The sequence below is a fragment of the Phalacrocorax carbo genome, chromosome Z (assembly GCF_963921805.1).
Source record: "Phalacrocorax carbo chromosome Z, bPhaCar2.1, whole genome shotgun sequence".
NCBI lineage: Eukaryota > Metazoa > Chordata > Aves > Suliformes > Phalacrocoracidae > Phalacrocorax > Phalacrocorax carbo.
The window spans coordinates 44,618,711-44,646,623 of NC_087548.1; the positions used below are offsets into that span (position 1 = coordinate 44,618,711).

The 27,913-nt window shown below is 42.8% G+C and overlaps 1 protein-coding gene across 4 annotated transcripts in view; it reads right to left on the reverse strand.

The window, feature by feature from the left end:
• Positions 1–9,469, reverse strand: part of TUT7 (terminal uridylyl transferase 7) — a 37,671-nt gene extending 28,202 nt beyond the window's left edge. The window contains exons 1-4 of one of the 4 annotated variants that reach the window (XM_064438899.1): positions 8,612–8,716; positions 5,615–6,141; positions 1,295–1,470; positions 609–725 (exon numbers count right to left, since the gene is read on the reverse strand). In XM_064438899.1, the coding sequence (XP_064294969.1) occupies positions 609–725; positions 1,295–1,470; positions 5,615–6,110 (789 nt within the window). In that variant the 5' untranslated portion in view covers positions 6,111–6,141; positions 8,612–8,716. Of the gene's footprint in view, positions 1–608; positions 726–1,294; positions 1,471–5,614; positions 6,142–8,611; positions 8,717–9,230 lie in introns of those variants that run through there. The other 3 variants (XM_064438898.1, XM_064438902.1, XM_064438900.1) reach the window with 3 other exon arrangements.
• Positions 9,470–27,913: the final 18,444 nt, after the last annotated feature.

The following is a 27,913-nucleotide window of genomic DNA, read 5'->3' on the forward strand; positions in this document are numbered from 1 at the left end:
TATTTTGATGTTTATGTTCAAAACAAACCTACTTCCTTTAAATATCAACAAGTCTGTAATAGTCCAGGAGTTCTTAATTTCATTTACAGTATTTCTGAACTTAAATATTCACCCTGACATATAGGTTATAATTTCTAATTCTGCCATACCAACTGTATTTGCTTATTGCTAGTCCTCGTTGCTCTGGACTTGATCAAAACTCTTCATCGTTGAAATATGCCAATGAAATACACACTAAGAGGAATACACATAACTAGTCTATAAGAAGAATTAGAGAACAGCAAAACAGAACAGTCAGTTGGTACAGCTTTTTTATTATACTTCAGTCACCAAGAACAAAATATTACTGACTTATACTTTAAATAAGGACCTCTTTTAATAATAATAGGCAGGAAAAAGTACAAAATTAAATTCCAAAGCTGAGGGCAGAAGCAAAGTCCAGGTCCCACTTTTACTCTTTTTACCAGTATCACTACATAACAGTTTTGAAAAAGATGTAAAAAATAAATGCTGGATGATTTTAGAAGCGGTGCAGTTTCACTGTCATTAGTAGGGTGAGGACAGTTTCATAAATCTGCATTTTATATTTTTTCTTGTCCTTAACTCACCTTTAGGTTTTTCTTGTGTCTTTTCTCTTTAATATGCTTATGAGCAAAAGCCACCGACTCAATCAAAACATCACACAATTTGCAGGTATATTTCGCTGATGGGTAGCTTCGAGGTTGCTAAAATAAAGACAGTAAAAAACCCTAAAATATAGAAAGATATTACCCTCACTTCATTGAATTCCCTTGAAAAGTTGAATGACTGTGACTCTGAAGTCCAGAAATACTCACTTTAGCTCTTCTAACTCCATCTTTACTGTCAAAAAGTTTGCATATCAAATACAATGCCAGAAGAATGGTGGCACTGGGTCAGTCATGCCCAACACCTTGTCTTTTACAGTGGAAAATACCCAATGCCCATCAAAGAGTATATTAACTAAAAAAACATAAAACAAAACTTTTCTGGTCAACTGCCCCAACATCTAGTGATTTGATGTTAATACATGAACTAAAGGAACAGCCATTTTTTGTGCTTAAACTGCTGCCAAATAAAGATTTATTATAGTAAAAAACCAAGTGATAACCTGCCTTCTCTTGACAGTTCATTAACAGCGTCCATTTTGTACATTATATCAATTCTGTAACTAGACTTTCTAGCTACAGTCAAAGAAATTGCTCAAAGCGTACCCTCTATGTTGTATTTAAAGGAAAAAAATAGGAAAGGACTGTACAAGTAAAGACAGTGGCACCTTCTTCAGTCTATAAATGCAGTCTCGCTTCAATCGTTCTTCAGCTTGTTGCAACCCTAGAAGTTCTTTTGCCGACAGCACAGATTCATCTATCACTGGACCATCCACTTGATCTTGATCATACTCATCTCTTCTAGTTCCTCTTGATCTTCTTTGTTTCCTAAGCTTCTTCATTTCTTATAAAGAGTTATGAAAGCAAATATGTCAAATAACTTCAGAGTACCACACAGCATTTTGTTTTGTTTTTTTTTTCTTTAATTACCATTCTATATATGTGCAAGTCAAAGATACAATGCATCCACCCTGCATGATTTCATAACCTGTTCTGTGCAAGTCTGGTAATAGCAGGCATGCATATTTATGTCATAACCTATAGTACCTTTGTTCTAAACTACTAAAAAAACACTAATTTGTCCTTTTGAAGTCACTGACCTTATTTAGATAGCTTTGTTAGAACTGGCAAAAAAATAAACCTAAATGCAATAGCTTCCGCTGCCTAGCTGAGACATACCTGTATGTCATTGTAATGAAAAGGTAGAATATATCCAAAGATTTCAGGGTGCCTGGTCAGGCTTAGGTCGACAAACAAGCTAGGAAGTGAACTGACCCAAAGGCCATTACAAATATCACAGATTTAGTAAGTGCAGGCCGATCTCAATGATTTATAAGAACTAACAGTGCTATGATATAGCACTGTCATGGCTTAGCTGACAACAACAATTTATTATCACCAGAAGTAACTGCCTATTAGTGCTACTTGCTTTCAATTACACCATATGCATCAGTATTGCCTTCACATTATTATTAAATTGACAGGTGGGAAAAAAATAACCCCTATTGGCTACAGAGGTCAATAAATAATGCACTTGCTAAGTATTTGCACACAGTGCTTAATAAAGCTATATAACTGGCAAAATAAACATGCTTAGAAAGCTTGTTATGTTTACAGCAAAAGTTCTGGAGCAAATGAATGTAAATACCACTTCTACTTTTAATCAAACTTTGCATTATTTTGACACAGGGATTGCTACCGGTCCAAAGAATATCTGTAAAAACCATCTCAGGAATGAATATACACAGGCCGGATTTTCACACGTGACTTTACATCACATCTTACCTTTCACTTGAACAGCTATGCAGGACATCCAGATGCATGGAATTTCTGAAGTTCCCTGGTTCTGAGACAGTTTAGGCAACTTCCTTAGACTCTAAACCCCCTATCATAAACCACAACTGCTCTACCAAATACATTTACAAAGTTTCTTTCCTATGACCACAATTTTTGTCTCTACTAATTGGCAAAAGGGAAATAACCTGGTTGTGTATTTTTAACCAGTTGTTTGATTCAGTTCACTAAGCAGGATGCGTGTCCTAGTGTTGTGAACAGGACAAGAATGGTAATGAATTTTCTTTCAGCAGCAGCACAAGTTTATGCTGGAATAAACAGAACTAAGGATAGGTTGCAGAGATGGTACTCCAAAGGAAGCTCCAAGGAGCAGAAAGAGAAGTCTGAGTCTCTGAACTTTACACAACCCTTCTATTTTACATGCTGACTCTCCTGCTCAAACTCCTGAGATCCACTACAATCATTTAACCACATTTTTAGTGATCAGTGTAGACAGAACTTTGAGGAAAATGTGTACTGAGTGAACGTCTTTGCAAGAAAGTGTGTGACAACTACCTACTTAACAATTATTTCTGTAACCACTGAGTAACTTTAAAAAATTACATAATAAATAAATGCTTCTAATATTTGGTATTCTAATATTCTAATATTTGGTAGTTACAGCAGTGAACATCTAATTATAGGTAATGACTAGATAAAGTACTAAAGGCAAGTTAAAGTTAAAGCTCCTGCAGAAAAATCAGTGCCTTGGAGATCTGGTAACTCCTTTATTTGCTACAGCAAAAAAAGGAAGCAGATGAAAGGGACAACTGCATAAAAGGTTTCAAGGAGAACGAAATGCTAAAAGAAACATTTTTAGTAATTGTTTGCCACTTGACAAGGAAGTAGTGCTTTTGAAGGGACCTCAAGAGGTGAGCTATGCCATGTGTGTGCTTCGCAGCAAGATGAAATGAACTTTGTCAATTCTGAGTAATGATCACCTGACCTGTCCTTACAGGTCTTCAGGTATATATCTAGGCAACTGCTCCAGTACTTCACTGGCTTTACCATCTGAACCTTTCTTGCTCAGTTTTAGGCCCATTGCTTTGTGTCCCATCTATGGGGAACACACAAGCCAGATTACTACATCTGGCTTAGTACTGGCAAATGAATTACCAACGACTTAGAGAAAAAGGAGTACTTCAGGCTGCGAGTCTGTTTTCATGCCTTACAACACCATGACACTGACTATTCATCTTCTAATTCACCATGATTTCAGATTCTTTGAAAAATACTATTTTACAATACCTTTTCATCCGTTATTTGCACAGTTGACATTCGTACTTGGCAATGGCTTTTGCACATATTTCTTTTGTATTTCATCCTATATATAGGTCATTTCTGCAACTGTGCAGCGTTATTTTAATCCACCTTCCTGCTTTTCCACGTTCAGTTCTACAAGCTCCACAGCATATTCAAATTTAATAAAACAATTAGTAAGCATGCTGTCTTAATTCATCATCAGATTAGCGTAATAAACACTGAGCAGAACAGAACCCTTGTAGATGTTTGCTTAATGCTTCCTATAATTTTGACAAAACCTTGGTAAGTATTTTCCAAGTACAGTTATCTAATTAGCTATGCAAGTCTTTTGTATTAATTTCATCTAGAGAATTTTCCTCTAGTTTACTTACAGAACTGTCACGTAAGAGTGTGTCAAGTACTCCAGTAATAGTACTAGCAGTATCTACTAACTGTTTCTCCCATGTCTAAACGGGACAGATCACCGTTTTAAAGAAATAAATTACAAGGATTTGGCATACTTTTTTCATGGCAAATCCATGTTTACTGTTACTCAGTTTTGTTACCTTGCAAATACTTACAGTAGGTTACATTATTTGTTCCAGAACAGATTCCCAAGATTAAAGTTGCATACCATCTTTTAAATTCCACTTTTAAAAGACACTTGCCCCTTCCTATATGCCAGTAGTTCACTTCTGAATAAGTTCTCAGGTATGATTGCCAGTAGCTCTAAAAAATCTACTTCAGTGAGTTCCTGAAGTTTCACAGAACAAACTTCATTAGACCCAGTAAATTTGAGAACAAACTTGTGACAGCATTCTACTCCGCTCTCTCCCATCTGAGTGTTGCTTAAGTGTGCAACTTCTAACAATGAGAGACGTTGGGCAGCTGCTCACAGTTTATCTTTTTAGCCACAGGACAGCTGATATCAAGTGAAAGGACATTTCATTCCTGGACATCCTGGTAACAACCAGTAATAGCATTCCTTCTCAGCAGGGGGGCAGATCAATACTGTCTTTGGCCCCCAATCTTAACCAAAACAAGAAAAGATCTCTTGCTAACAGGCAATTGTTCTGTGTTAGCAACACCTCATCTGTCCCTTAGTCTTTCTTATTTTATCTAATTACATTCCCTTTAAAGCTTCCTCTTTCTGCTTTGATCCACTTACACTTCCTTCTGGCACTTATGTTCAGTGAAGCTCTTACGATATTGATCACTTTATTCTCCCTTAGCCTGTTCTTTCTTGCATTTCAATACTTAGGGCTTGTACTCTCACTATTCGTACCACTTGCCCATAGAGAAGTTCAATATGCACGGAGAATTAGTTTTGTGTTATTGCTTCATGACTGTTGTTAGTATTAAGTTGTCACAATATCTACAAGCCATTGTTTTCAATCTTCATTAAGATATGCTGTTACAGACCTCACTGGTACCTCCAAAATCTTACCCTGTATCAACTTAACTGAAACAACCCTTATCAGCCTTGACAGACTCAGTCAAATTGTACCTGGAAAAGCACACATAGGGACACTACGCAGATACTGCAATCTACTTACTCCTACCATTTATAAACTAACCTACAAAGACAACACAATTTATAGAACAAGTTCTGTATCATTCACTGTAACAGTTTGTTTAAAGTGCTGCAGTATAGTACAGTCAATAGTTTGCAATATGTGAGAATAAAAATTATTTTTTGCTTTAACAGTGTCCTGTGTTTGGCTGGGATAGTTAATTTTTCTTCTTGTACAGCTTGTACAGTACTGTGTTTTGGATTTAGTATGAAAATAATGTTGACAACACACTGATCTTTTAGTTGTTGCTAAGTAGTGCTTACACTAATAAAGGACTTCTCCAGCCTCTCATGCTCTTTACCAGATAGCTAAGTAATAACAAACAAATGTGTAGATTACCAGAGCCTCCTTTCTGTATGTCCAGCACATCTTCACTCATTAAGTCCTCCTGAAGGTGTCGTCTTACATTTCTGTTTCCAGTGCCTTCAACCTCATGAAAAGAGTCTTTTCTTGTCCTGCTACGCACAGGAATCCAGGCAAAAGGTCTGTACTCTCTCCAGCTGTCGGAAGTGCCACGGTGGTCATCAGATACCCACTTCTTCATTTGGTCTCTTTGGGTATCATTTAACTTTGACCCCTGACCGTAAGTTGTGTTTTTAAGTGAATTTGGGGTACTCAAAACACTACGTGGCCCTCTCCTGGGACTGCTTCCATAATGACCTGGTGTCCCCTTTTTCTTTTGCAGGCTGGTATCTATTTTATTGCTATGGCCATTTCCGTATTCATCCATGGCTCGGTAGTCTTTCTGCAAGGGACTTCCTCTTAATTCTTCTTGACGTAAAATTTCCTGTTCCTTATTTTGTTTGGCAAAGCAAGGTTTTGCAGCATCTCCCATGGTTATTGCTGTTAAATTTAGTGATTCCCACCTAGAAATTAAAAAGTTTAAAATTGTATTTTAAAATTATTCATGTGATAAACACTAGTTATTATTTGTTATGGAAATCTTAAGAATCAAAGCCCTGGCTCTGTAATACCATCAAGGAAGGCAAGACTTGGTGGAAAGCAAAATTTGCTCCAAACAAACAAAAGGCAGTTCAAAACTCAGCTAGGTTTCCCCTCTTAAAATGTCTAATACCTATGAGTGGTTCACAAAATGCAGACACAGCCTATGGCTTTTTTGGGCATTATGGTCTAAATGCCTTTAGGACAGAATATTACTTTTAAGAGTCCACATCAGAATCTCAGCTCAGTACAGGAAGAAAGTACATTTGAAAAATGACAGAAGGAACTTTGCAGCATATAGAATACGTATGAGGCAATAACAAGGATGGCCCCAAAGCCATTCTACATAATTTGAATACTCCTCTTCCCTCGCAGTAGACACTGTTCACCTTGGTAAGAATGAAAATTGTGACCAGAGGAAATAGAGGTGTAGAAATAGAGTAGCAATACATCTGTCAGGCAAATCTCATATACCGGGGAAGATTATGAAGCAGTTTATCTCAAGTGAGCTCACCGGGCATGTGCAGGACAACCAGGGGATCAGGCCCAGCCAGCAGAGCTTCATGAAAGGCAGGTCCTACCTGACCAACCTCATCTCCTTCTATGACCACGTGACCTGCCTAGTAGATGAGGGAAAGGCTGTGCATGTTGTACACCTCACCTTTAGCAAAGCCTTTGACACTGTCTCCCACAACATCCTCCTAGAGAAGCTGGCAGCTCATGGCTTGGGCAGGTGTACTCTTCTCTGGGCAAAAAGATAAAAGCACTTGGCAGCTGGTCACAAGGGGTGTTCCCCAGGGCTCAGTTTTGGAGCCAGTCTTGTTTAGTATCTTTATCAATGACCTTGATGAGGGAATTGGGTGCGCCCTCAGTAAATTTGCAGATGACACCAAATTGAGCAGGAGCGTTGATCTGCTCGAGGGTAGGAAGGCTCTGCAGAGGGATCAGGACAGGCTGGATGGATGGGCTGAGGCCAACTGTACGAGATTTAACAAGGCCAAGTGCCAGGTCTTGCACTTGGGGCACAACAACCCCATGCAACGCTACAGGCTTGAGGAAGAGTGGCTGGAAAGCTGACCAGCAGAGAAGAACCTAGGGGTGTTCATTAACAGCTAGCAGAACATGAGCCAGCAGTGTGCCTGGGTGGCCAAGAAGGCCAAGAGCATCCTGGCTTGTATCAGGAATAGTGTGATCAGCAGGAGTAGGGAAGCGATCGTGCCCCTGTACTCAGCACTGGTGAGGCTGCACCTCGAATACTGTGTTCAGTTTTTGGGCCCCTCAGTACAAGAAAGACACTGAGGTGACGGAGCATGTCCAGAGAAGAGCAACAAAGCTCGTGAAGGGTCTGGAGAACCTTATGAGTCTTATGAGGAGCAGCTGAGGGAGCTGGGGTTGTTTACCCTGGAGAAGAGGAGGCTGAGACCTTATCATTCTCTACAGCTACTTGAAAGGAGGTTGTAGTGAGGTGGGTGTTGGTTACTTGGGTTGCTCTCAAGTAACTTGTGATAGAATGAGAGAAAATGGCCTCAAGTTGTGCCAGGGGAGGTTTAGCTTGGATATTAGGAAACACTTCTTTCAGGAAAGAGTGGTCAGGCATTGGAACAGGCTGCCCAGAGAGGTGGTGGAGTCACCATCCCTGAAGGTATTAAAAAAACGTGCAGATGTGGCACTTCAGGACATGGTTTAGGAGGCATGGCGATGTTGGGTTTACCTAGGCCAGCATTCTGAGGTCTCACATTACTGGGTATTAGGCACCCATATTTAATATCATCTTAGTATTCTCTAAAACATCTAGGCTACCGATTTGCTCCCTCCCCTGCCCCCCCAACTTGGTCACATCCACATTCTTATTGTAAAACATTCCCAGAGAGCTATAACTCCAATGTTAGCATAAACCTGTGGGGATTGTGAAAGGGGGAGTTACCTGGAAGAGACTGGCTAAACACATGTAAGCAGGAGCAGTCACATCAACACTGAACATTTTTGTTTGGTTGTATGTGTCTATATTTAAACCCTAAAGAGACATGCATGTGCTTACAAATGCTGAGAAGGCTCTAGGGCATTTACAAGAAGCACCTGAACAGCAGGAAATGCCTTTCTGTTGCCTTTAATATGACAGTAGGGTACTTGATTTTCTTAATTTTTTTTTTTTATTTCTGCAGGCCCCCAAGGCACCCTTAGGCACCTCAATGTTTGCTTTCTATAGGCGTAAGGCTTTTAGTGTTCATCCTCCTCTAAAGCAGAAGAGGTTTCCTGCTCTTACACGAGCGACAGAACAAGTAGGATTCATGTCCTGAAGACCAGAATTCATAGCCAGTTATGTACAACTGTGGGGATGCAGCTACTCCAGCTAAGAGGTGAGAGAAAAACTTCAAACGCACGAAGTGAACTTACCTACTATTTTAGGAAAGAAACTGCCATCAAGTCAGAACTTCAGAATGACCTAAACCCAGCTTGTTTTATAGAGCCAACCCCAGAAGCAACGCCCAAACCCAGCCGCCAGGCTGGATGATGACACACTCCGTGCGCTAGGAAGGGAGCACAGAGTCAAAGTTTACACTCGCCCTGGCTCCCACCCGCGACGGAAGGTGCCGGCGGCGGGGCGGCAGGGTTCCCCGCGTGCCAGAAGCGGCGGGCATCGCCGGCCAAATTGCCCACGGGACCCAGACGGTGGCGTGACGGTACTGGCCTCTGTCACCACCACGCAATAAACACGCTACGTGGGCCGGGGTTCCCTTGGTCCGGCGCGGCAGCCCCTCCCCCCTCACTCCCTCCCGCCCTCCCACCGGCTGACGGAGGCCCCCAGCCTCCTCCCGCCCTACCCTCACGACGGCCGAAGGCCCAGAAATTGCCCAGCGGAGGCGGGGGGCACAGCGGCCGGTGGGCCGCGGCCCAGGCTCGGAAGGGGTAGGGGAGCAGCTCATGAGGGAGGGAGGCATGCAGAGAGGAGAGGACCGGGGGCACCGCCCGCTGCCGGGGAATGCCTCGCCCAGCCCGAGAGACGGACACTCACCGACCGCCGGCAGCTCGTCGCCTACCGCCGCCCCGCCATTGTGCCGCGGAGGAAGCAGCGCTGAAACCTCCTCGCTCCCGGCCCGCTCGCGTCTTCCGGCAGCCCGGGCCCGCCCCCCGATGGGGAGCGGCCGCGGCAGGGCTGGGCGGGGCCGTTACGAAGGGAGCAAAGGACCGGTCGGGTGGTTAATCGCGCTCGGTAGCGGGAGAGCGCGACCCACAGCAGCCTGTGCGCAGCGTGGGTAGGCAAGTAGGCTGCTGGTGACGAACGCGTTACGTCACGGCCAGCCCTGCCAATGCAGGACGCACGAGCGGGCGTGGAAAGCTCGTTCCCGCAGCTGGGAGAACGTGGCAATTAACATTCCATGGAACCCAGTTCAATTAAAGAGGTGGGTGCTGCAGTCATCAGGGAAATGCAATGGTAAATAGGTGAGTTGGCATGAGCAATCACAACAACAGTACAATATAAGCAACTGCTGCAGAATAACCCCTGGATGTAATGACACTTGCTTGCTCATTGGAGAACTGAAGACATTGCTGCACCACCAGGTACCAAAACTAACTCCATATAGTCTGTATGTGTTACCAAACTAACCAGCCCAGTCGAAGTAGCAAATCAGAAATACCTCAAAAGCTGTAGATCAGAGCAGGTTACTCATGAGAAACAGAATCACAAATTACAGGAAGCAGGAAAAACCCATGGCAGGTGGGAAATGGACACATACCAGGTTTCCTGTAGAAGAAAAACTTCTATTTCCCTTACCATGAAACCACCTTTGTCACTAAATTAAGTGACCTGTGTATTTTGTGGATACTGCTTGCACTTGCTCAGCCTCTTAACAGCTTTCTCCTCTTTCTGCATGCCCTCTTCATTACCTAAATTCTGCCTAGTTTAAGAAGGTCTCTTCCTACCGGTCTTTTGCATCCATATTTACGGAAAAGAGGTGCTCTTAACTCATCTTGTGAGTTAGTCCTCATGAGAATTCACCTTCCTGTTCCAATCCAGACTTCCTTAGCAAAATGTGTACATGTACACAGATTTTGAAGGGAAGTAAATAGTAAAGACTTCCCAAAATTGGTACCTTTCAAAGGCAGAATGTTATGGCTTTATAGCCTAGTGCTTTGCATCAGCGCTTGGAAATTTATTTTGCCTTCCTCTGTATGACCACTTCAACATAAGAAAAGTCTCTGGCAAGATGCTCTCTGGAGGGGCGCTGGCAAGGAAGGATAGCTTAACTTACCAAAACCATTGCTGTGAGCAGATGTGGCTGGGGTATCAAACACAGAAATGTTTCTGAGTCCTGTCTTGCCTACTACTTCCATAACATTGCCTCAGTGGCTGCAGGCTCAGCACATTTCATGTCATACTGACTGCGGTGGGCCAAACAATGTTTGGTCGCATGGAAGCTCCTCACTAGTGCACCCATGCATTTTCGTTTTCATGAAACTAAGATTCCAGTTGTTTTTATGAAACTCACAGATTCTGGTTTAGATTTCAATTTGATGGATAACTATACTCAGATTCTATGATCAGACAAATACAATAGGAAGTGAACTAAAAGGGTCATATGTCCTAAATGTACATGATACTTGTAAGACCCAAAGTTTGAGGTCTTTTTCTAAATAGGTATCTTAAAGAGACAATAAGTCAGCTTTTGTGAGGAAAAGGAAACTTAGCATACCGAATAAAAATATACTGAAATTGAAAAAAAAAAAATCTTCCTAAATTTATCCAGAATAAAGAAAACAAGAGAGAGAAATGGAAAAATATTAAAAGAGTGCAACTCACTAGATCAAGTAAGATGAGACAGATACATATAAATGAAAAGACTGAACTTGAACAAATCAGAATATTGGGCATCACAGAATCACATTTTACTTTTGAAGAGATGTAATCTCTGGAATCTCTTGAGCACTATTCTTGAATTTGCCACAGACTTTTTTCTCCAGTTTAAGCTGTCATTATATTTCCAGTTTCTCTCTAACTACATTTACTTAGCTCAAACAATTTGATAACTTTTTAAATACTTTGTGTGTGTGTGTGATGCAACAGATATTATTTTCATTTAGAAAGCTTGCCCACCAAGAAAAAAAAGATGATGAGGTTTTCTGTGATAAACCGGGCCAATTAGGGATCAGAAAGCTGCCATACTGGTGCTAACGTGGATGGGATTGCCCAGGTATCAATGTGGTAGGAAGCAGAGGTGGAGTGCCTATGTTGACAGTGACTCAGTTGTCTCCTGGAGACTCACCCCATATTATGGTTTAGCTCCAGCTGGCAACAAAGCCCACACAGCCGCTCACTCACTCCCCCACCAGCGGGATGGGGGAGAGAATTTGAAGGCTAAAGGTTAGAAAACTCATGGATTGAGATAAAGACAGTTTAATAATTAAAATAAAACAATAATAACAACAACAATAATATAATAAAAAGGAAAATAACAAGAGAGGGAGAGGCAAAACCCCAGTTCGGGGGAAGGGGGAACGAACAACCAAAACAAACAAGTGCTGCAGCTGCTCACCACCCACCGACCTACGCCACCAGTCCCCAAGCCACAATCACTCCCCTTCCTGGCCAGCTCCCCCAGTTAATATACTGGTGTGCTGGTTTTGGATGAGAAGGGGTTAATTCTCTGCACTGTGGTGCCTGAGGTGGTCGGGGACCTTTCCAGCTCCCCGCGCTCTGCCGTGTCGGTGGGGGGGTGGGGCCACAGCCGGGGCAGCTGACCCCAGCTGGCCAATGGCATGTTCATCCCATACCATGTGACACCATGACGAGTGTATTAAGGGGTGGAGGGGGCAGCTGGGTGCTCGGGGGAGGTGTGGTGTCGGGTTGGTGGGCGGCTGTGTCATGCGCGGTTTGTTTCGGTGGTTCAACCCGTCCTCCCTCCCCCCCCCCATTGTTTTCCTTTCCTTTGTTTTCACACCTCTCATTGTTTTCCTTTCCATTGCATTTTGTTGTTGTTGTTGTTGTTTTTTTAATTTTAATTATTAAACTGTTCTTATCTCAACCCATGAGTGTTACCCTTCTGATTCTCTCCCCCATCCCACCAGTGGGGGAGTGAGCGAGCGACTGTGTGGGGCTGAGCTGCTGGCTGAACCACAACAACTGGTCATGACATCATATGCTATGGAATATCCCATTGGCCAGTTTGGAATAGCTGACTTGCCTGTGGCCCCTCCCTTCTGCATGTGGCAGAGCCCAGCAAGCTGGAAAGGACCCCAACTACTATAGGTGCTACTTAGTGACACTGAGCCGCTACTTAACAACAACTAGAACATCAGCTACAGTTAAGAAAATTAACTCTATCACAGCCAAAACCAGCACTCTTTGTAACTTCAGCATTTCACTGTTGCAGCACTCACCAGCTTGAAAAGCTATTAAGAAGTATTGAAAATGTTTCTGCTTGTCTTCATCAGCAGAAGACTGTAGCACTTGCAGATAAGTCAGAAAGCCTGTCTGCCAGATATTTTATGATGAAATTTTTTTGAAGACAGCAGAGCTGACCCATTTGCACCTGAAAAGAACTTGGCCCAGCATTGTGTTCCCTCCCAGCTTCTTGTCCACCCCCAGCCTACTCGCTCGTGGGGTGGTATGAGAAGCAGAAAAGGCCTTGATTCTGTGTAAACACTGCTCAGCAATAATGGAAACATCCCTCTGTTATCAATATTATTCTCATCCTAAATCCAAAACATAGCACTATACCAGTTACTAGAAAGAAAATTAACTGTATCCCAGCTGAAACCTGTACATTTTCCAGCCCTTATTCCATACCATTTACGTCATGTTCTGTTCCCACCCTATCAAAATACATCCCCATTAACCACCACTTTCCCTATAAAATGTTTGTGAAATGTCCATAAGTAGCCATAAAATGTTTATTGCGTTGATTTGGTCTATGACTTTGGCTTCATCTGTTATGGCATTCACTCAGGACAGGAGAGTTGGTATGCTGCATGGAGTTACTGAGCACCAAAACCAGCTCCAGTTGCGTCACTGCTGCACTTGCACTGCTTCCTGTGGGTTTCATCCTTTATTGATGCAGGTGGTTTCTGCTGTAGTACTTCCTGTAACATGCAGTTTGAATCATGGGTTACAACAATTTAAAGGTATATCCATTACATTTTCCACCCCTGGTCCCTTTGAATTAGGTCCTAAGTTTTACCATTGCAACACATTCCTCCTTTTCCCTCTAGCTTGGCTAGCAGCAAGAGGTTCCTGCTATAATACATTTGGTATACAGCAGCCACAGTAGTGGTGACATAGGGCATCACATAACACTGCCATCATCCACTCACACGAGTTTTTTTCACCCAGGATTAAATCACCTTGACGTACACATTGGATTTCCCCATCCTTCCACATTACCTACCAAGTGCATTCAGGTCCTCGACCAAAAACAATCCCACAAATAGGTTTACCCTTTCCTAAGGAAGGAATAACCCAAACTGCTTTCCCCTGCCAGTTCCTTATATGTACTATGGGGACTTTATCTCCTTCCACAGTGCACAAGGGTTTTCACTGGGCAGGGCCCAGTCAACTGGCAGATCCTCTAGTGTTAAGAAGACAGGCGGCTTCTGCTAAATGTGTATCCCAATGCTTGAATGTCCCAGCACTCATTGCTCTCAGTAAAGTTTTTAACAGTCCACTGTATCATTCAGCTTGCCTGGAGCCTGGTGCATGATAGGGGATGTGATACACCTAGTCAATGCCATGCTCCTTGGCCTAGGTGTTTATGAGGTTGCTTTGGAAGTGAGTCCCGTTGTCTGATGCAATACATTCAGGGGTGCTGTGTGGGCTGGTTTTGTTTGGGATAGAGTTAATTTTCTTCATAGTAAGCAGTATGAGGCTATATATGCCCCCACCATATAAAGCTGGGGGAAGAAGAAGGAAGGGGGGGACGTTTGGACTGATGGCGTTTGTTGTCCCAAGTAACTGTGATGGAGCCCTGCTTTCCTGGACACGGCCGAACACCTGCCTGCCAAGGGGAAGTACTGAATGAATTCCTTCTTTTTTTTTTGCTTGCGTGTGTGGCTTTTGCTTTACCTATTAAACTCTCTTTACCTCAACCCACGAGTTTTATCACTTTTACCCTTCTTATTCTCTCCCCCGTCCCACTGAGGGTGAGTGAGCGAGCTGCTGTGTGGTGCTTAGTTGCTAGCTGCAGTTAAACCATGACACCATGTTGCCACAAAACTTGCTTTTCAAGGCCCAAGATAGTATTCCAGGTAGTGGCATAGGTCACAGGGTATGTTTCCAACCATCCAGTAGTCACTTCCACCATTGTAGGCACATGGTGGTTGCCAAGACAGGTTTGTGGTAGTGTAATAGAATCAATCTGCCAGGCTTCCCCACACTGATATTTCAGCCACCACCCTCTATACCAAAAAGGCTTTAGCTGCTTGGCTTGTTTGATTACATCATCAGGGCTGATGTGCCAGGCTGTTAAACACATGCAGTCCAGTAAACCCCATTGTCCATTTCCTCCATCTGCCAAAGGCAGGACCCCTCTAGTCCTGGTCAGAGTCTTCATTACTTGATTTTTGTAACTGAAAAACAGAAGTCGTTTCATCATGGTCAAAAATACAATCAGCCCTTCTACTCTGCCCAAGAAACACTGGAGCACTAATTTTCCTGGATGGATGCCTTTTGACTGGTGTTTTTCTTTGCAGTTCTTGTACCTGAGCTTCTAGTTTCCAGGTAGGTACACCATCCCACTTCCTCCTGTCCTCCCCCAGTAATGCAGGAAGACCCACAGGGTTGCATGTGGTGTGTGCCACCCGTACTCTCTCCCTTGAACAGAATTAGGCTGACTTAATAGCTGAGACATTGGTTGGTGTGGCTGAGGAAGACCTATACTTCTTGGATTGCTCAGACAATTTTTGGTTCAGTTCCTTCACAGCCAAGACACAGACCCATAGGGAGAAAGCGAGATTATCTTTCTCTTCTTGGAGTTGTCTGGCCAGTCCATTCAAAGCTGCTGCCTTTGTGTCTGTCCAGTTCATTATCGCCAGGATGTTGGCGTGTGACATCGGTGCACTTCATATAAACTTTCACCACATGGACCACGTGCACTGGATTTCATCTGGGTCTTTGGATACATGGTTGTCATCCAGGTTGTTGTAGATCACCTCCACCACAGCTAATTCCCCCAGATATTGGATACCTCCTTCAGTGGTGGTCCATTTGCTTTGGGAATTTGCAAGTTCTTCCTTGAAAGGATACTGGTCCTTCACACTTGACAGGAGTCACTGCCAATCACTGAGGACTCCTGCCCTTTTTCCAATTCCTTTGTCTATGGCTTTATCCTTAGCAAGGGATCCCAGCTGCCAGGCTTCCTTACCCTCTAATTCCTGACTATTGGCCTCAATATCCCAGCATTGGAGTGACCAGCTGAGAATTTGCTCGCCTTATTGATGGCTAAAATCTTTTCTCATAGCTTGCAGCACACTTAGGGATAGGGATCAGGTGGTTTCTGCCTCATTTATGATCTCAGCCTCTTCCTCCTCCTGTTCTTGTGACTGCTTTGATGCAGAACAGGCTGCCTCTTTTGACTCTTATTCCTGCTCCCTCCTAGGAGAAGTTTTTTCATCCCTCACTAAATGAGCTGACTTACAATTCCATTCTTTCTTTTTAATTATAGGGTGACTGATATAGTCTCTGGTTTACCCATTATGTCTGTTGATACGTTTTCAGATCCAGAGACCCTCTCTTCTCCTTGAGGGTGCTGCATAGTATAGAGCAGTGTTTGCTGGGTGCTGGCCAGGCCCCAGCACCGCGCGGTAAGTGTGCCTCTTTGGAGTAGACAGGACATTTTTTTTTTCAGATCTTCTATCACTGTAAGGATCCTGCACTTGTTTGGGAGTGAAGTCCCAGACCATTGAAGGTGAGAAGTTTTCTAGATACCTACCCATATTCTGCCACATGCCTTGCCACCCATGACCATACTGCCACAGGACTTCGCTCATATTCCTACATAACTTGTTAACCTTAGAAAAAGCTCAAACAATATTCCTAAGAAATACCAACAGAAGTATTTTAACTACCCAAGGATGTTCAAGATACTGAAAAGTTATTGTAACGAGTGAGAAAACATCAGAGAAGGATGTGGTGAAGGTGCCATTCCATATTTCCTCCACAAAAAACCTCTCAGAGTAAGAAGTACAATTGTTAATTGTCTCAAAAAGTTGGTACCTGAAGTACAGTAATGGCTTCAGTACAGAGTCCAAACACCAGATTAAGCTTGAGGCCAGTGTTTTAATAATAAATCTGCCAGGCAAACATCACTAAGCACTACAAAGCACAGCAAACTGCAAAAGCCAACATCAATCTTCAACATGTACAGCAAAAAGAAAAGAGCATGGCACAGATCAGATAAACTAATATTGAGAAAAAGAAGAATCACTGTCATGACCCACAACTCTTAACACATATAAATCCCTTCTAATATGGTCTGGCAAATCTGTTGTTTTGTCAAACCCTCCGTGCCCCATGTTGGGCACCAAAAAGGACGGTCATGGTTTAACCCCTGCTGGCAACTAAGCATCACTCAACTGCTTGCTTACTCTACACCCAGTGGGGTGGGGGAGAGAATCAGCAGAATAAAAGAAAAATCCTAGGTTGAGATTAAAACAGTTGAATAATTAAAAAGAAATAATAATTATTATGATGATAATAACAACAATAATAGTAATAATGAAAAGAGGGAAAAAATAACAGAGAGAAAAATAAAACCCAAGAAAAGACAAGTGATGCAAATGTGTCCTGGTTTCAGCTGGGATAGAGTTAGACTTCTTCATAATATCTAGTATGGGGCTATGTTTGGATTTTTGCTGGAAACAGTGGTGATAATGCGGAGGTGTTTTAGTTGTTTCTAAGTAGCCCTTACACTGGCCAAGGACTTTTTCAGCTCCCCGTGCTCTGCCGGGTGCACAAAAAACTGGGAAGGGAGGGGGTACAGCCGGGACAGCTGACCCCAACTGACCAGAGGGATACCCCATACCATATGACGTCATGCTCAGTATATAAAGCTGGGGAAGAAGAAGGAAGAGGGGGACCTTCAGAGTGATGGTGTTTGTCTTCCCAAGTAACCGTCATGCACGATGGAGCCCTGGGATCCTGGAGACGGCTGAACACCTGCCTGCCCATGGGAAGTGGTGAATGAATTCCTTGTTTTGCTTTGCTTCTGTGCGCAGCTTTTGCTTTACCTATTAAACTGTCTTTATCTCAACCCATGAGTTGCCTCGCTTTTACTCTTCCAATTCTCTCCCCCATCCCACCAGGGGGGAGTGAGCGAGCGGCTGCATGGTGCTTGGCTGCTGACTGGGGCGAAACCACAACAAAATGAATGCGATTGCTCACCACCAGCTGACTGTTGCCCAGGCAGTCCCTGAGCAGCGTCCCCCCCACTAACCTTCCCCCTAGTTTTATTCCTAAGCATGAGGTCATATGGTGTGGGATATCCCTTTGGTCGGTAGGGGTCATCTGTCCTGGCTGTGTCCCCTCCCAGCTTCTTGTGCATCCCAGCCTACTCGCTGGTGGGGTGGTGTGAGAAGCAAAGGCCTTGACTCTCTGCAAGCCCTGCTCAGCAACAATGAAGACATCCCTGTGTTATCAACATGTTTTCAGTACAAATCCAAAACATAGCCCCATACTAGCTGCTGGGAAAAAATGTAACTCTATCCCAGCCAAAACCAGTACAGCCAGTCCAAATCCTGGATGCTCACAACTTTTTGATTGAGGTGTTCAAATATGGATTTATTAGTAGAGAGCCATCTACTGAAAATCTCCAGGCATTAAAAAAGAAGTGATTTAGAATTAGCCGGACAGAATATAAGGTATAAGGCAGAGAAGACCTTCTATCTATTTTATCTTTAGATCCGGCAGCCTACTGGGGAAATGGATGCAAACCGTACTATAAGTTGTACCTTGAAATGGAGAAATAGAACAAAATCCTGCATGTCTTAGCTAAAAATACTTCTGGCCTCAAAACCTATTCAGTTCAGCTTGATTTCTGCTCACTAGATGGCAGCAGATTCAAAAGTATTCCTGAACAACTCTAGGTCAACCTGCCCATGAAAACAGGGTTTAAAGACATGCTTATGCAGTGAAATAAAGCTGCGATAATAAAATGTGATTAAAAATATAGCTAGTCTTGGTAAGGACAACGGGGAGGGGGGAGTGGAAATGGCAGCACAGGCTTCAGCCTGGTGTCGCAAGTAGAGTCTTCTGCCACAATTTCCATACAAATTGTGCTTTGCCTGTGTCTTGGTTTCGCCCCAGTCAGCAGCCAAGCACCACGCAGCCGCTTGCTCACTCCCCCCTGGTGGGATGGGGGAGAGAATTGGAAGTGTAAAAGCGAGGCAACTCATGGGTTGAGATAAAGACAGTTTAATAGGTAAAGCAAAAGCTGCGCACAGAAGCAAAGCAAAACAAGGAATTCATTCACCGCTTCCCATGGGCAGGCAGGTGTTCAGCCATCTCCAGGAACCCAGGGCTCCATCGTGCATGACGGTTACTTGGGAAGACAAACACCATCACTCTGAAGGTCCCCCTCTTCCTTCTTCTTCCCCAGCTTTATATACTGAGCATGACGTCATATGGTATGGGGTATCCCTCTGGTCAGTTGGGGTCAGCTGTCCCGGCTGTACCCCCTCCCTTCCCATTTTTTTGTGCACCCGGCAGAGCACGGGGAGCTGAAAAAGTCCTTGGCCAGTGTAAGGGCTACTTAGAAACAACTAAAACACCTCCGCATTATCACCACTGTTTCCAGCAAAAATCCAAACATAGCCCCATACTAGATATTATGAAGAAGTCTAACTCTATCCCAGTGGAAACCAGACTGCCTGCCCTCCCAGGCTGGGGTTTCTGCCATTCACCAGGCTCACTAAAGACAGTGTGCTTGTGATTCCCTGTGCCACACCCAAGTGCTCAATCTCCGTGTCAATGTCAACTAAGAGACCATTTTAGATAGGTTCCTGCTCTCTGAAAAACTTCATTACACTAACAAACTTTCACCTGAATACTTTCTTTGCTCTGAAGCACAGAGGCTGTAAGAGAGAGGGAAGTGAAATACAAGTAGCTAACTATCACCATTGTCTTAAAAAACTCTAGATGACCACCATATCTGATCTTTTCTTGAGAATGGATTCATTTGTCTCAGGCATAAAACATGCCTATACCTGTTATAAAATTGATAACATGAGAAATAAATGGCCTGAGGAAAAATTTCATAAACGGAAAGGGTAACACCTTCTGCAGGCATAGATAGAGTTAGAAGATATGTCTGCCCAGGCACGTGGGTCTGTAAACTTCATTCCAGTTCCCAAAGGTTTGTCACAGAAAAATGACTGATGTTGAGAGGGACCTCTTGATATCATCTAGTCTACCCACCTTTCTCAAGCAGGGTCACCTGGAGCAAGTTACCTAGGACCATGTCCCATTGGGTTTTGAGTATCTCCAAGGACTGGGATGCATGTACTTGTGCCTGAGGCTGTTTCTCCCCAGGGACAGGACTTCACACTTCCATTTTTTGAACTTCATGAGGTTCCTCTGGGCCTATTTCTCTAGCCTGTCCAGGACCCTCTGGTGTACCATCCTCTCCTTCCAGTTTTGTACTGGCCACAAACTTGGTGAGGGTGCACTTTGTACCAGCGTCCTGGTCATTCATGACAATGATGAACAGTAGTGATCCCAGTATCAGCTGTTGGGGCATACCCCTAGGAACTGGTCTCCAGCTGGACTTTTTGCCAGAACCCAAAAGCTAGAAAGTGAGCTAAGCAGGCAAATCCTCCTAGCAGAAGATCACAATGCAAACCTGTGGTGCACTGTAAATGGCTAAATGATCCACATGCTGGTACAGCCCCTGCAGTCATTCCCCACATTAACTAAATGACACTAGCAAGGAATCTTTCTAATCTGTAGGACTGTGTCTACAACAATGCTTTTGCTGTGATTTTTTTTTCCATGGCACTGTGAAGTGTAAACCATGCTTGATGTGTGAAGGGGTAATGAAGCCTGGTTGTGACGCCATCTCATGGCAGACATTCCAGGATATGTGCTCACCCCATAAAACAGATGTCTCCTCCTCTCAGAGCAACCAGGGGATTTGGACAAGATTGCTGATGTTACGGAAAATATCAAGCAGTAATCCCTTCCATCAACCTAATTCCCAGTTCCTCAGCTAGCTGAAAGTGTGTAAGTCTTTTATTATAGTGGATAGTTTTACAACCCCTGCATGTTTTTTAGTTCCCAGGTTAACAGATTTTTTGAACATTATAATAAATTAGAGGTACAGAACACAACATGTTGCTCATTGTGAGAATTTCTTGTTGTAAAAAGTATATAGATAGTATTGACTTCCCTAATTTACTGTTTATAAGAAGCATTACTTTGTTAAAAAGTATTAAATTAAATACTTTAATTAAATACAACCTATGTACACACAGGTAGACGTACATATATATGTGCATATATGTGTATGCAAATATGAGGGGTCAGACACTCAGTTAATTTGAACTGATGTATTTCTATTGACTTCAAAAATAGAAAATAACCACAATTCAGGAAACAGTAAGTACCAAAGATACTCTTACACCAAGATTTTCTCAAGATGATTGCCTATAATAACTGGGCTGTAAAATTCAAAGTTGCGCACTGCATGTAGTCAGAAGAACTGATCTTCCTCCAGTTCAGTTCCTCCTGCATTCAGTGGTGGTGCTTAGTATCTCTAAAAATGAGGCTAGTTATGTAAGACCTACGTGTTGCCTTTAGGCATTTAAATTTAAAATGGCTGCTTACGTTTCAAAGCATACTCTTATTATGGCTGTGCTTTTGTACTATGGGTTGTTTTCAGTGAGAAGCTATGGGCAGATGAGGACAAATAAGGCTTTGTAATATTGTGCATTTTGGGGGGAGTTGCTCATATCTTTCCTCCAAAAAAACCACTCTTGGAACAGTAACTGTCTACCATTACACAGCAGGAAAAGACCCAGAAAATTATTCAGCTCTGAACAGTGTCTTGTGTGACACATAGAAGTACAGCGCAGGTGTAGGTGAACAGAGCTGTTTTGGAAGTGCTCCCCACGGGCTCACATGAGGACTTGCACTTCGTCCTGCACTTTGTCCTGTGGCACCGGCCCCTGCAGCAGGACAGCACTTCCTCTGTGGCCCTGCAGCTGCAGCTCCTGTCTCTGGCAGCTCCGAATAAACAGGGAAGGATGATGGGCTTTCCGCTGCAAGTATGTCGGGAGGTCGCATGCCCTGTTTGTGCTTGAGGGGCATGTGAAGGGTTTTCAGGTGTCCATTAGAAACAAGCACTGCCTCTCTGCAGAGGCTGTCAGATGCCTGAAAATCTAATGTAAATATCCAAAGCCCCCAAAATCTCCCCAGAAAGGATTTCAGACTGGAAAAGAGGATGTATCTGACAGCTCTGTTCGGAGGTAACAAAAGGAATAGAGAGAACTACTGAATGAAGTTAACTTTTTTGGAGTAGTTTTCGCTTGCTTGTATGTATTTCCTATGTATTCTTAAGAAGGCAGCTGACATGAGGAAATGCGGGTTTAGCTCCAGTCAGCTTCAACTACATGGTGCCGGCATCTAGGGAATTATTAGCATTGTTGTGGTGTGGTTTTCCAAGCAGTGGAGACATATTCTCTCTGAGAGGAAAAGGTCTGCCTTCCTACTAAAGGAAGCAGAACAGCAATTATGCATAAAAGACAAACAAATTCTGCTGTGTTTTTTTTATTCCTACCAACATATACCTTACATATCGTCCAGTGTTAGAAATATATTGTATTATCTTTTCACATGCATCAAGTTATTTGTATTTAGGCAAGTGTAAAAAGCCCCTGGAGTATATGAGTAATGTAGGAAGATGTAAATATTTCTAAAATGAGGAAACTAGGAAAGTGGACAGTCTTAAGCCAAAAGTTTTAGGATAGCCTTTCTGATGTTGGGCCATTAGATATGTGGATTAGAGAATTATTTGGAAAGAAACAATTAGGTTTTGCCTGGACATATTGATATTTATAGTTTCCAAGAAAGTGTATAGGTACTTTGTTGGCAAAATCAGAGATGCAAGTTGTTACATACAACACTGCTGGTTTGTTTGATATATGTACTAGTAGTACATTCACCTGTAGTCTGGAGCAAATCAGTTCTGCCATTAACAGTTCCTTTGTGACAAATAACAGTGAGCCAACATTATAAATAAGGTCAGAGTGGTTTAAGACTTCTCCGTAGCACAGGCAAAAATGAACTTTGCTTCCCTATGGGTGAGAGCAAGATAGCTCATTAGGGGCAGAAAAGTGTGGTTTTTGGTAGTGGTATAGCTGGTGCTGGGGAGGAGGATACAGGTAGGGGAAGAAAGATGGGAGGCAGGAGAAAGGGGCTCAGAGGAGTCTCTGGCAATTTCACGGATCTGTTGGAGGGAGAAGGAGAGATCAGTGGCATTTCAGGAAAGTTTTTTGAGGAACATGGCCAATGCTGCACAGAGTTATGTCTGGGGGAGGTGAAAGAGGTCCTGCAATGACAGGCACCCAGGCGGTAGGAAGGACATGAAGTTGTCACACTCCCCTTTAGTTAGCAAAGGCAAGCAGGATCTTGGCCACTGCAGGCAGATGGGTGATAGTAAAGGCAGGGCTGCAACAAGCAGCCTTTTTGTCTGGGGTGAACCTCTGTTATTAGCACACACTCCTCCAAACACAGATATTACTGTTCTTTATGGCTTCAGATGTTGCACTGGTCTCTTTGCCCAGCTATTGCTTCATATCTCTTTGAACCTTTCGTGCCTGCTGAGGGCCTGCAGTAGTAGCGGGAGCAGCTGGAGGGAGGAGACAACACCGCTTAGGCCCCTCTGAAACACCTTCCGCACAGACCTGAAAGCGCATGCCTTTCTTGTGTCGCCTCTTGGTGCCTGGGTGGAGTAAAGGAACCAAAAGGACCTTGTTGCTTCGGACAGAGCCACCCATTTTTAAGGATGTGTTATAATTCCTTCATCTTCCTCTTGACTTCCCCAAATTTGCAATAGCAGGCTACTGCATACATGTCTGAATTTGTTCCTGAGGTTGTTAGCTTGTAAGCCAGGTGGAGCTCAGAGAGAGTGGATATTTATCATATTTCATTCAGTGACAAGAATCATCCAAAACCCAAATTTATATTATGCTAAACAAACTTTGCTTTGCAGTAATCCCAAAGGTTATGCTTAAGAAGAGTGCCTTCAAAACCTTGAATATACAAATACATGATATACCAAATTTTGAATATATGAAATCTTTAGCATACATCTATTCAAAATCTTGAATTACAATCTTGGATATATATCTGGAAGTCAGGTGAAACACAGTCATGTCCTGGTACCCTTTGTGCATGTTCGATTGCAGTTTGCAGTAGTTTCATTATGTTTATGTGGTAGAGTGGAATAAAGTAGGTTTTAGTGTGAAAATGGAGTAGTCCTATTTGGCTCGGCGTAGAATTTCTCTGCAATTTCAATAATAGTAACAGTGAGAAATGGGCTTGGACCAGCTCTCACACTGGTTATCAGCACCTCTGTCCTTCCTTTGTCTGTGCCAGATGCGGCTGTGTCTCTGGGAACATGCGTGTCTTCTCACGTGTTGGTGTGTTTGGGATCATGCAAGACTTGATGGTGGCAGCTTGTTACTGCCAGACCACAAGAGGGACCCAAAGACATGCATTGCTTTCCAGAAGCCCCTGTGAACTCGCAGGATCGTTAGCTTCCAACTTGGATTTTCAGAAAGTAGCTTATTTTAGTTTAGTTTTAGTTTTCAGGAATTTTACTATGACTCACCTGTAAGCTTTCTGAGGGAAGGTCTGAGAAAGGCTCTCACAAAAAAGGCTGCTTTAGACAACAGATGATTTTAAACAACTTTGTCATGGCTGCCTAGTGCAGAGAAAGGCTGTGTGGCATCTAGACTGATAGTCATAAATCATATTAAGACATTAGGAGGAAGGCATCTGCGGTCATGTATTATACTGTGTGTGTATACAAGGAAAATATGAAAGAAAATTAGCATCTGGAATTTTCCCTTTATTAGTATTTTTTAACTTCTAGACAAGCAGACAACTGCTAATGTGATGAGACAGTTCCACAAATTAGAGGAAAACCTTATTAAAAGTAAAGTTGCTCCATAAATATAATAAATTAGAGACACTCTATTAAGTAGCTTTGTTGCTGCAGTAACTCACTGTTCTTCCAACAGCTGTGCTGTCTCTAAAGTGTACACTGCATGTGCAACCACAGCATCTCTTCTGTGGCAGTGAAAAACATCTTTAATATTGGCAGGTTTGGTCTGGAAAGAGCAGCACTACCTGGATTTAGGCCGCTTCAGTGGCCTCATGACTACTTCAGTTCTAAGAAAAGTCTTCCTCAGCAAAGAGATCTCAGATGCCGTCTTCTTTGGGACTGCTACCCTTCTCTCTATCTTATGCTGTGGTGGGAGACATGAGTCAGGGTTATGTCTATAGGGCATTTTAGTCACTGTAAATAATAGGTATGTTTTTCTGTTTACAGAGTAATTTCCGTGAGGAGGGTGGGGGGTGTTCACTAGGGATTATTTTACTGCAGTGACAACTCCTTGTTCTTCAACTGAAAAAATCTAACGCTAGTGAGTGGTGGTGTGGTAATTTGGCATCATTGCCAACCACAGAATACTGTAATACCATGGTGTATCTGGGTAGCACCCTCGGTCTGAGATCAAGTTGAATTACTAGCATTAACAAACCCACCCAATATGTTGTTGGAGGAGGTAATAGAGTATTATCCATTATTTACTGATAGGGCAGTGGGCCCAGGGAGTGATATCCTTGGGGTTAGGGAGTGAGTAAAGAGCAGGACCGAGAGTAGTCCCCTTCTTGGTCAGGGAGGAGGGGAGATAGTCTTCCCCACAGCTTTGCTCTTCTTCTGTTGTCACCCTCCAAGTTACCTCCCCAGGTTGAGAGGCACTACAAAGCCACATCCGTGCTTCAGATATGCATCCACCTCAGAGGTATAGTGGGAACTTTTCTCTGTCCTGTACTCAGGACAGGCCGTGCTGAATTCTGCCCAATACAAGAAGGCTGCCAGAAGCCAATTCGTATTCACCTCTGTGCTGTATACAGGGAATATACAGCATAAAGTGCAATGATAGACTGACATTAAAGACGGTTCCCTTCCCTCTCTGCTTTTTCTGGCAGCAGCTGAACATGCACCAACAACACACCTTCCATTACTAATATTTTGAAACCTAGAGCAGGAGAGTGCCTCAAACCGCAGCCTTATAACGTAATGAAGAATACACACAGCTGCAGTAACAACCACATAATTATTTAATTAGTTTTTGACAGCTTCAAATTGCACAGGCAAAGGAATGCATGAACCACACATGGAAAACTGCCAGCAAAGGTTTTACACGTACGCAGATGGTTTTAGCTATTGTAAGCGCAAAGCCATGTTGCTGTACTTTTACTGCAAACCCTAATAGCACATCATGCTCTGCAGAAGTTTTATCAGGGGAATAAAAACGGTGTATATAATTATTTCATCCCCTTTATGTCATAGTGTTGCTTTTGTTGTATTTAACTTCCCGTAACTGAACCCTGTGAGACCAAAGATGATAATATTTTAGCACTAATTTAAGTAATCTTTAAAGTAACAGCTTATTTGGGCTTTTGGAATAAGCAATTATAGTACAACTAATTAACATTATGTATCACTTTCTATTTTAAAGTCCTCTCATGGATATGAATTAATTAACACCTCTGTTGGGAAGTTAAGTATTGGTATTTTTATTTTGAAAAAAAGAAGACTGAAGCTCAGAGAAGTGTAATAATTTGCCAGAGGGCACAGTGTGATTCAGGGACAAAAGACACATCAAATTAAGGATTTCCTCAGTTTTCATTTGACTCTGAGGAGAGCTAGAGCAAGAAATTTCAATATAGAAAGGACGGAAAAATAATTGCCTGCAACAAAATGGATGAGGCGGGGACTAGCATTAGTAGCAATGTGTCTTTGGAAAACAGATTATTCCGAAGAGGAAGATAATAATTTAGAAGTGAAGTGAAGCCTAATGTACTGTAAATATTTGCTCTTCTGCTGCTGCAAAGCCAACACCCATCTCTCAAATCACTCCAAAGTGTTTATAATTTCCATGTGTCGCAAGCTCCATGATTTTATATTAGAGGGGAAGAGATTTCTCCTGAGTGCACCTAATTAAGGCTAACAGTTAAAATAAAACATGAATTAATTCAAAACTTCAGTCTGCGCTCTAAATGAACACAAACATTTTCTGAGGTTTAAAAAGTTAAGTCCCCCTTTTTTTCCACATAATTGTAGTTTTCATATTTTCCAGCCTTTGCTTTTTATGGCTCTGGCTCGGATAGGAAATGCTAAAAGCCCACAAGAAAAGGCTATTCCCATAGAGCTGTGGAAGATATTCACAATAAAAACCTAAACCATGTGGAACACGTGTGGTTTCAAGTTTCACAAGAAAGTCAAAACCCAGACTCTGTTTGTTGAAGTTTGTAACACTGATTGAATGAAACTGGGCCTGTCTTCAAGCAAATCTGGTCAAATTCCTGGTTTCAAGTTGAAACCATCCAAAATTTGCAGTTTGGCAACATCTGAGAAGTCTTGGGGCCTGATCCCACTGATGCTTCTAGGGAGACTTGCTGTGGACAGGTGGTGGGTGCAGGGGACGGCAGGGCTGTGGTGCCCAGTCGGTGGGAGGGGGGGCAAGGGCATCGGCTGGGGTTTCAGGGCTGTGAAAACAAGCACAGCATTGGTGGGTCTTCTGATGTAGAAGACTGTAGTCAAGAATGGTTGTATGAAAGTCAAGTGGCTCACATCCAGTGTGGGAGATCCTGGAGAGCTCCAGCACACCTCTGAAAGGGCACCTTGCTATGCCTTTTCATGTACTCCCAGAACAAGCCTGAGAATAAAGATTAAGAGACCCCAAATACTTCAGGACTGTATCTACCACTACACTGCATTTTGTAGGATTTATGCGGATATCATTGCAGCCACAGGGAAAACACAGCTTTATTTTCCTTACAGAGATCTCTCTGACTAAGGAAATGAAAGACTCTGAAGAAATACTTAGCACCTGTGATGACACCATGCACACAGAAATCTTTGAAAAAGCTAATTCCAGTTAAGAATATTTGCTTCACTCTCCTGCAATAACACACTGGAAATTAGCATCAAGAAGTACACACTTTTTTAAGGGCTCATTATAGGAAAGAGTGACTTGCTGGTGCTGCAAACTCAGTCTCTAGAGATGCTACCAAAGTAAAAACTATGAGCTAAATTCTGGTATTGCAAGGATGGATATCAAAGAAGAATTTTTTCTTGTGTATTCCTAGAAACATCTTTAGCTGAACTACTAATACCCCTGTAAATCATTGAAACTGAAAGGTTTTAAAATCAACCTTACCTTTAACTTTCTCTGCTACTAATTGCTTTCAAAATTTCTGTCACTGCAAGCAATGAAAATAGGCTAGAAAACTTATAATCAAGTTTTTACTAATATGACTAGGATGGAATATTACCTTTATAGACAGCTTATTTCTTGATCTCCTACGCATAGATACTAATACATTCTCCCACATATATTGCTATGTTTGGGAACATTTAACTACGAAAATAAAAGTTATTTTTTTCTGAAGCCAAAATTTAAGCAAAGAACAGA